This window comes from Varroa destructor, unplaced genomic scaffold (genome assembly GCF_002443255.2).
Source record: "Varroa destructor unplaced genomic scaffold, Vdes_3.0 BEIS01000005.1, whole genome shotgun sequence".
Classification (NCBI taxonomy): Eukaryota; Metazoa; Arthropoda; class Arachnida; order Mesostigmata; family Varroidae; genus Varroa; species Varroa destructor.
Window position 1 is genome coordinate 544,897 of NW_019211458.1, and position 10,277 is coordinate 555,173.

The 10,277-nt window shown below is 38.3% G+C and overlaps 1 protein-coding gene and 1 long non-coding RNA gene across 5 annotated transcripts; both read left to right on the forward strand.

Moving 5' to 3' along the window:
- The first annotated feature begins 126 nt into the window (after positions 1-126).
- On the forward strand, positions 127-3,668 carry LOC147755149 (uncharacterized). Of its 2 annotated transcripts, none has more exons than XR_015329479.1 (3): positions 127-503; positions 2,264-2,819; positions 3,217-3,668. It is a non-coding gene; the product is annotated as an uncharacterized LOC147755149 (long non-coding RNA). The 2 variants fall into 2 exon arrangements; XR_015329481.1 differs by having other exon boundaries at positions 141-503; positions 2,264-2,382.
- Positions 3,669-5,024: 1,356 nt separating this feature from the next.
- Positions 5,025-10,271, forward strand: LOC111251904 (leucine repeat adapter protein 25-like). Of its 3 annotated transcripts, none has more exons than XM_086990793.1 (5): positions 5,051-5,072; positions 5,370-5,540; positions 6,849-7,083; positions 7,585-7,783; positions 9,024-10,271. In XM_086990793.1, the coding sequence occupies exons 2-5, from the start codon at positions 5,531-5,533 to the stop codon at positions 9,237-9,239; spliced, it is 660 nt and encodes a 219-aa protein (XP_086846919.1). In that variant the 5' UTR covers positions 5,051-5,072; positions 5,370-5,530; the 3' UTR covers positions 9,240-10,271. The 3 variants fall into 3 exon arrangements, with proteins under 3 accessions (XP_086846920.1, XP_086846919.1, XP_086846918.1); XM_086990792.1 differs by lacking the exon at positions 5,051-5,072 and adding an exon at positions 5,099-5,181; XM_086990794.1 differs by lacking the exon at positions 5,370-5,540 and having other exon boundaries at positions 5,025-5,072.
- Positions 10,272-10,277: the final 6 nt, after the last annotated feature.

A 10,277-nucleotide genomic window follows, 5' to 3' on the forward strand; every position in this document is an offset into this window, starting at 1 on the left:
GGTATCCATAATAAATGATGACAAATAGTACTGCAATATGCTAAGCTGAACTGTTTAGTTTGTCAAAACGTTTCATTATAGAGAATAGTTATTTCAGCCATAGCACTGAAGTCGAAGCATTCGGCCTTTCTCCTGTGTTTATCTGATTTGTACGTTTTCGAAACACTTCGTACGTTCAGAATGAAGCACTTGGCATTTGACCTGATATTTACTGGCAAATGAAAGATCTAGATCGCGCAGTGTGTAGCGCCTGCCGTGCTAAGTGCACGTAAAAAAGCGACCTCTTGAGGCTATTTCAGTTTGATCACTAGTTTTAGTATCGGACAATGACTGTCAAATTTAGCTCGACGACAGTTTAAAATCATACCATTCTGCGTTAGATACCCGGCCAGTATTCTCACAGTTTTCTAAATGGACGGCCAATTACAGATAGACAACTTATGAGCCGACGTCTATTATTAGTCTAAATCCTGTGTGTTAGGAGTTAACGCTCACAACATCCTGTAAGTATCGTAGACACAAATTACGGTTGCGGTAAGGTGTGACCCTATACGCCCATTGTGAGTTAGATATTGGTCCATCCTGAAAAGTCAATTCCGCGAGCTAGCAGATTTACTACAGAAGGCAATATAGATTGCTTCGACGCAAGAATGCAGTTGTTACCCGCTAAAATGTAGTATTATTACGTATATGTTTTTTTTTCTATTTACATCGTTTACCGAACGCCCGTTGTTATTTCCGACTTGAGCGTCTATCTTGAGACTGGAAGAATCAATGAGTCTCTAAAACATTGTTACCTGTAACAGCCAGCTCAACGCGACTAAAAAAAAACATAATTAGGATGTAGCGTTTTTCGGAACAAGGTTGCTCGGCATTGCCAAAATGGCACTACTCATTTCGATAATATTCCATAAGTCAAATCATACGAAATCACATGATGTTGCACCATTATTGCTCGATCCTGGAGTTCAACGCACAATATATACTATAAAAATAGCTTGTATGTTCTCGTATCTTCAATATAGAGTTAAAGATAGCCAGGCTTATCGGTCGTTTGAAGACGGTACTTGGCACTGCAGTACCTTGGTAAGGTAAATTAGTACAGTATCTATAAACGGTGCTTGCAGTTTCTTATAGATTGACTAGAACATTGTTAATTTCTTGTAAGCGGACTACAGATAAATGCGAATCTTAGCGTTCTTGAGGTTCATTATTTCGAACATATTATTTAGAGTTCTTGTTGACATCCGGGAAGTTAATTAACATTATGCATTATACATTAAGCCATCGGTTAGAAGAAAATCAAATAACGATGCAAATAAGATGATTCTGAGACCATCAGCGAGTAACGTAGCAGCCTTATGGTCCAAACCCTCTTCTCCCCAAAAAACATGTAGCCGGTCCAATTCCTAAATACACTTGCCTATTTTTCGAAACAATGCTTTCTTATTCACATCTATTTTCCCTGACGCACCTTTATTCTGAGTTCCACTTAAATAGCTTCATGGATGTCGGTCATTCGAGAGATATTTGTCTTGTTACCTTCTTTGCGACAGTTTCGTTAAGCTAAGGCGTATTTAACAACGGCATAACAATGTTTCGGAGTGGGAGCGTAGCAGCGTTTCGCAATGATCTTCCGTCGTTGCTGCCGTTGTCAACATCTGGGTGGGCTACAAGGCCAAAAGTTGTATCCTGCTAGCATAGGCCGACGTCACTGGATCTTTGACGACTAACTACGATGCCAATCAACCGAAGCCCCATATTCAAAGTACTATGTGCACAAGACTGTAACATACCTGAAATGCTATGTATCTGTACTTGGCGTGGGATGTGACGTACCTTTTAATTAGGTGGCCTGTATACAGGGCGAGAGTATGGACACTTTTGGACCATCTACTTTCTGACTGCATTAACGTCAAGTGTGTCAAAAACAGTGTGACTATGCAGGTATTTGCTCTACTCGTAAGGGCAACAATGAACGTAATGGAGTTCTATTCTTAACTTCCCTTCAATTGAGAGGCAATTTGCTGCATTACATCCAATATTGGGCATATTAGGATTATTAATTTTGTTTCTTTTCTATAAATGATGGTTAATTATGGAGAGTTATTAGTACTTACATAACATTTGCTTTTATCATATAACGCGAACGGTTCATTGTCAGAAGAGGCGTGCAACTGAAAATGTACAAATTAAGTAAGAAATATAATAAGGATAGGGTTAAAGGACTGCGCCAAATGAACGCATTCTTGTCTAATTTCAGATTGTACCGTATCCCAATGAAACGACCCATATTCCCGAGATTGTGTGCTACCAGCACAATTCGACTGATAAAAGCCCGTGGCTATTCAGTCTACCTTACCTAACCCTGAAAGCCTTGTAGTGAGTGTCTATGTCTGCTCCAGCAACTACCAAAAATAATAGTTCTATTTCTGTTTAATTCTGTTGTATAGTAATTCACTGGCCAATATTCCCAAATATGTGCAGATGTTACTGTAACAAAAAAGTAATTACAAATGTTACTGAATATTGGAGATTTATGATTTATGTCAAGATGAACAAATAACACAAATTAGTTATTTTGTTTTTTGTGAAACGCGCCGAGTATCGTGCGGTATATAATCTGATTTATACAAAGTTTGCCTCTGATATATTAGATGCTTCAGTCTGTGATTTAATCGAGGTTACGAAGGTTGGCAAAAGCATCCCTTACGCTAACGACTCCAGACTCCTTAAACAGCAATTTTTCAATCCAATGGACGAGTCTGTGAAACACTATGAAGGCCAGCTCAACAAGCATGAGTATTGCACACGTCAAGGTACTGCCTTTGTCAATGTGCACGTTGTTTTCTGTACATTAGCATTTGTTTCTATGTGCGATTGTTTCATTTAGATATATCAGTTACCGTAACATCCAGATATCATGAAAGTAACGGATCTTTCAAAACACGTTCCCTGTTGTTTATTCCCACGGATCTCGCTTCTGTCATAATCTACCAACCAGCTCTAAACAAACCGCCATGTGGGAGGGTCGCACTCTGCTGTAGCTTGGAATGTATTTGTGAAAATAAACATATATAATATCTAAGCTTACAAACAATTCAACGCTATCGGAAGAATTATCTGTAAATACCAGTAGGCAAAAAGCGTGGAAACAACAACAATAGAACAAAAAAACACTGATTATGTACTAGCTGTTAACCATCTATCCTATAGGCACCATTATCAATTGAAGCACGTCCGCAAACGCAAATATGCAGAAGGCCTTAATAAAACTCTGCCGTTCCCAATGAAGAGGTCTGACGATCAACCCAAGCCAACTGAGTATGATTGGAGAAACAAGGGCATTATGCTGAAAGTTAAGGATCAGGCCATCTGCTGGAGCTTCGCTGCCATGGGTCATCTTAAAGCTCCGCAAGAGCTTTATTGCACGTTAGGACAAAATAGTACTCTAGTGAATTTCTATCGTTGCTTTTCTTTTTTGTATAGTTCTGTCTCCATCTACATACACATTGTTTTAACTGAAGCCAACTCAAGCATGATGAGTTAGAGACATTTAAGTCAGAAGGTGGGCATCCTATAAACTGTATATATATATATATATATATATATATATATATTATAAATAAACTATATCTTGAAGTATTGTACTGTATTATCGACTTGCCCAAGGTGGCTTACCGTTTTTAATTGTAACTAGGGCTATTCTTCCTTTCATTTGTAGTACAATAGGTCGGTGATCTTCTCAAAATAGCAATTTATTGATAGGACGCGCAATAAAATTATATCATTAAGGTCTTGGTATTAATTAGTTTTGTTATTTAGGGGACACAGTCAAGGTCCTTCACTGCTTCGTGTTTTTTTGTTGGTAATGGATCAGCAAACGACATCGACTACTGGATCATGAACCCATAGTCGACGCGCAAGGCGATGAAGGGTACATAACGATGATTGCTGCTGACAACTTTTGTGTAGTTGCTACCTTACGAATTTTGCAACTTTTTCTAGACAAAAAAAAAACTGAAAATTCATGAGAAACGACATAGGCATAGGATTATGAGAAAGGTATACTTCATATTAGGTAACTATAGATTAACATGCATAGAATATAAATTTCTGTGCCTATTCGAATAAAAATAAGTTAAGAACGCTATACGTTCTAAATAGGTCAAAGCCATTTCAATTAATACCCGTAGATTACATGACTAAACACATATCAATTCACGATATTCTGAAGGTCTAGAGCATTCCATCGGGTTTCGCAAAATTAATTTATCGTAGTAGAGTATCCTATACTAAGATACTCTACTAATTTCAAAACACTTGTATATTTAAATATAGTAGGTAATAATGGGATATATAGTAGGTAGGTAATATAATATAGTAGGTAATAATAGGAGCGAGATGTCATAGGAAGATTTCTTTATCCTGAATGTACCCTAAAGATCTACCCACAGTAAGACAATATCATTATTATCTTCAAAATTAGTCAGCAGGTTTACAAATTTTTACTATAGACTGGAAACGTGCAGCATAGTATTATTTTATAGAATCATTCGGCGAGCGACAAGGTTTTCTACAATTTCCAATTTTCAGATTATTGGAATCAAGAGATATTTTTAGGATAACTAAGGAAAGCGACTTAATGAAGTCGTTGTTTACGATAAGTATTGTCTATGGTGAATCTGCCAATCAGTTATCTCATCGAAACAAACGCTTTAAGCATCGACACGGTGCACAAAGTAGCTAAAGTGGAGGCAAACCATATCGCCTTACAGTTGCAGCTCAGCGTGTGCAGAGATAATACGTGATATTTGATTTCTAATTTTCAGAACTCAATAACAATATGGCGATATTAAAACAAATTATCGAAATAGGTATGCAACATAGAGGCAATCTCAATAATTTATTTTCGTACTGCGGGCTGTCACATTGCCTGCAACTAGCGAATAATTCCCGCCAGAGAATTCGAAATTGTAAGATTCGCCTCTCCATATACCTCTCTCCGAAGTTTAGTGGAAAGAGGGTTATCCGTCGGAACAGCTGAGTAGCGCCTTGGTGCGGTCCTCACGGTAAGAAGAGAACAATAGGTTGTTTGTATCTACTCATTACAGCTAGAGCATCTGCGGCAATTTTAATACAATCAAAATCATACAACTTCGCGCTTTACTAACCTGAACTGTTCGTTTATTCGGTTGTCCTTTACAAGTATAGTTTCAACGAAATGGTTTTGAGAAGTGAACGAAGACAATGCACAATACTATTGAAGTACATAGATCATGTTTAATCAGGCAACAACGAATATGCTTGACCAAAAAAGAACTGCAGTTTTAATGATTAAATATGTTTCTGTTGCCCCGCCGATACAGTTATTCTAATGGCCAACTTTGCGTCGAGGTAACAATACTTCTCTGAAGCGTGGCGTGCCTATAGCAATCATCAATGCATTGACTGTTTCCAGTATACACTTTCGGAAATCAGTTTGAAAGTGGAATCGCATTAAAACACATCGATTTACTGATCCATTTTCATGAAGACAGGTAAATAAACAATTATTATTGTTAGCAAGGTTTCAGGAAGTTTCAATCCTGAATACATGCGTCGTATGTATTTATAGACAAAATTTGAAATGTATCTTTGAACACAGTTGTTTTTATGCCGCGATGTAGCGAAAGAATCTCACCGTTTTACGAAAGGAAATTGCCGCCCTTTTTTTTTTCAAACTACAACATAGAATCTTCTGGATGAAAGCTATGTATTTGATTATATGTCGCTGTTAACGGTCGGTTATCTCCCCTTCTAAATATCTGATGTAAAGATCGTTAACGACGACCTCTTCTCAATCTCGTAAAAGCTCCAATCGGCAGCGTAAACACCATAAAATTAATTTGGCCCACAAACGCAATTGCCATTGTACACTGTTCTACACTAGTAGTTTTAGTAAACATTTTAGATGTTGCATTTTCCATAAATTCTCTTTTTTAGATAAAATTGTGTTTCTTTTGTGACTGGACCGAATGCTGCACGAACTGTAAGCAATACAGCTAGAGCAGCAGCACCTTGTCTTAGATATATTGAGCTTGAACGATTCATTTTATTTCGAAGATAATCGGTGGATTTCTACTGTGCGTATTATGAACAAAACTATCTTGAGCTTATTATTCGCGCGTATTCCCGATTGTAACCATGTTATGCAATGTCCTTGACACATATTGAACCTTCCGTTAATTGGTGTTTTCGGGCCGCTACGTTTGATATAAGAGGTTTTGATTACCATTGTATCTTAAACCAGTGTATCTTAAGGACTTGACGCACTCCTCTACTCAGTCTGCATTCGAACCTGAATTTTCTTGTTATAAGAAGTTTTTATAATACCTATTTTTTTACGCACATCGAATTCATGCCATAGCCCACCAAACAAGTGTACTCGATATCAATCCGATGCAACCGATAATATGAACATAATTGTTACGATGTTACAATAACAGAGTTATAACATCAGCTCTACTTCTGCGCGTTCAATGTCAGGCGCATTTGACTCAATGCTTATCATATACGCTCCGTTTTCAGTGAACACTCTCATTAATCTTTCTAATATGCCAGTTACTATATCTATGAGTAATGTAACAAAAATATACTCGATTTTTTTGTTCCAATGAATTGATAACGACTGCAACTTTATCTAATATAAATATTCGTGTCTAAGTAAAATCCAGGTTTTTGAGCCAGTTGCTAAACTTAAGAAGTGCAAACCAATATATTTAAGTAATTTCAGTATCTATTAATATCTCTTTCCACCTTTTTTACTATGAAAATTACTTTTGTTTATCTATCTACTACATATGCAGGGTCTAGATTCTGTGTCGTGCCAAGGATGGATCCATCCTCGTTGGCTGGAATGCCCGCGTTACCTCGTTCCCTCCGTTCCCTGTTGAACTTCAACGCGCACCAGTTACGTGAGATGGGCCGTGCGCACGTGATGCGTGCCCGAATGCAGCAACAGCAACAGGACGAAAAGGACAATCGCCATTCGCAACACAATCAAAACAGACACGTTCACAGGCCGCCTTCGCCGACTGCTGGGTGAGTCGCACTAGATGGCGAAAACGTCGTTCCATTACAAAAGCAAAACGTTTTCAATATGAGCCTGAAAAGATAACCTCTATGAGCGTTCTTGACGGTGTGTAGTCTAATATTTAAAATCAAGAAGCACATGCTATTCGCCCGCGCTTCTACACATCTTCCACTGGATATATACATACTGCAAATGCTACATCATTTGACTATGATATCCACATATAGGCATTGCGTTATTTCGAGCTAACTGATATTTACTAAACAGATTTTAATAGAAATGATTTGAAAAACGAATTTGCAAAGAACTTAACTTCCAACTATTTTCAAATGCTAGTAAAAAATGCTATCCTCTTTTAACACCGCCGATATGACGTGACGCGTGGAACTCGTTATAGTAGCTGCAGATCTGGTCGTGTATCCTAGTTATTTTTCAAAGGAGTGCAGATATCTGCCTTTTTGAGAGAAGGCTGCGACCTTGATTTAACACCTATAGGCGCGACGTTGCAGATGGAACGGTAACACTGGTGAACAAGCGAACGGAATTCGAAGAATGTCTTCCGGGGGTCAACGGACCGTCTACGATAATCAAGATCCTGTTCTAAGGTTAGAAGCAAAAATGACTCTTCTTCGACGTGAGATGGTTGCTCTCAGACAAACTGATTTGTCCTTGTTGTGCCAACTCTGGTCAGTTAATGAAATGCTGCAGGTAAGTATAAGTTACAAACTCTTACTCACCTTGCTCATTGTGTCATCGAAAGGAAAATAGTCTGCTAATAATTTAGTTAGAACACTACTTTTTTTGTTTTCGTGGTCTAAAAATTTCGCCTAACTGCACTCACTAGGATCATTACAGTTTACTACGCTGGTTATATAATTGTTGACGAGCCTTGATGATGATATAAAACATTGGAAGGGACGTGCCAACATCTCAAATACTTATCATCAGGAAACGGCAGCTTGCGGCTATCTTTGATGGGAGGCTGAGTTCCTCTGCTCTTCAGTTAAGCGAGTTTGTTATAATAGCCGTATATTTGTGATTTTTGTTGGGTCGTTGTTATAAATCAGAGACAAACATAGTAGTAACACTGGGGATCTACGGATAAAAGTTCTGCTCTGGAACTACGGTGGTGGTGACAACCTTTGGTATTTGTGTCTTGTGTGGCTACGAGCTTAACACAGAAACACCGAACAGGATGATAAGAGAAAGTTGTTGACCTTGGATACCTAAACAACCTCTTAAATAAGCCCCTAGAAAAATGTCGATCAATTGGAGGCTTTACGATCGCTTCTCGGTTTCAGAATGCCCGTGAATTATCGGCAACATAGGCCGACAATATAGCGGCAAAATACAAAAGTCAACAAAATCTAGGTGTGAAAGAATCAAATGCTGTCCAAAAATATAAGGAGGAAGAAAGTCCATTTTTATTAGCCGAGTGCCATTTGCTTCGATATCTGGATATGTTTTTCAAGGTAAAACTCCTAAAAAACCATTCGAGAATCCGCGTTGGCTTGATTCATAAAGTCCCGTTCCCTAATTTTTCAAACTTAACGAAGTAGGCAAACGTGAATCTGTTGACAAAATGGACACAGACGTAATTCAAAACTTAGTACAACCGTCTGAACTTCAGTGACGAAACACTGCAAATTCAAGTTTCATATCATAACTTTTTATTTCTAGAACCTCAGAGCCGTATTGATCATCTAAAATACCGTTATTAACAACGTGTATGCTAATATGTGTTCTTTTTGCTCTATTTATATATTCTTTTGTTCACGGAATGGACCACTTGGAGCCATAGCGTATTCGGTTCTAATCTAGTTGAATATATGCGAATCGATGCGGCCTTGTGTTACTGTCTCTTAATGCCAATCCGTTAAAAAGTAAATTATTACCATTAATTACTGTTGTATATATTAATAAATGCCATGGTAATTGATTACCGCAGGACATGAAACAGAATGGAGAATTAGAGGAGCTATTTGATGAAGAGGCTCTTGAGACACCAGAGGCTCAACAGGCTTACCTTGAATATCGCAAACAGTTGCATGAGTATAACCAATTATTGGAGAAACATCAGGCATCGTTCCGAGAAGCAGGGACATTGAGCGAAGGCAGCTCATCCGAGGGAGTGCAAAGTGCTCTTGGCTCGCCTGATAAATAGAATGTCGAAAGGGGGCACCTCAGTAAAACGATATATATATATACGCAGATCCTTATACATAAGAATCTGCGTAATCCGAAATAAGCTGAGAAGCCAGGTCAGTACGTTAATACGAATAGAAGAAGAAACAAAGAGAGAAATTGCTGTGGTGGTATAGAGACAAGGTAGCTCTTCTCAAAGTCATCTCACCGTCTTCTCACGCCGTAAATGAATGTGATGTTGTACACATTTAAGCGACTGCTTGTAAATCAAAGGGAAGTTGATCCCCGGAACTTCAGCGCCAGCATCTGCCGTTCAGAGCACGGTACTCCGTTACACAATGTAAACAAACTGGAATGTCAATCACTTTCTAACTTGCTTATATTATGAAGGGAAAGCATTTGTTTCACGGAACTACCGGAAAGAAAATGAAGATGAAGATTCATGAGAATCGACAGAATGCTTTACCTCAGTAGACCTTTACTTTCCTCAGACCAATTGCTGTAGCTCCGTGCGGCGGTCCAATAGTTAATTTTGAAACTTGCTTATTCTGGGCTATGAACACTATTCGAACTTACCGATGCATTTAATTACTACTGACATTCTGATCTCCCATCGACAAGAAACATAGCAACTCGAATAGATAATGCATTGCCAATTTGATTTATGCCACTGTAATTTATGTTAGATCATCGCTACCATTCATTCTCTTCGTCCTCCATAAAAATCGGATATTATTCACTAAACTACTGTGCAGTCAGGAGAGAAAAGAGGCATGCCAAAGAACTTCCTGAAGACGCGCTATTGTTACACGTAACGATGTCTGTGCTCGAAACCCTGGAGAATTTCTGGGTGAACCTCATGAAGCTTCTGTGCCTACACTGGTTGATTAAAATGATTGCTAACTACACAGAGCGCCCGTGTAACTGGAAAACAAATCATTGCGACTTGATTTTTTTTTCGAAAAAACGCGGTCGTACTTAGATCTCGAATCCACTTATGTCAAAACTTTACTTGAAATATGACAAATTCAATTAAGATGTATACCTAGATTTTATA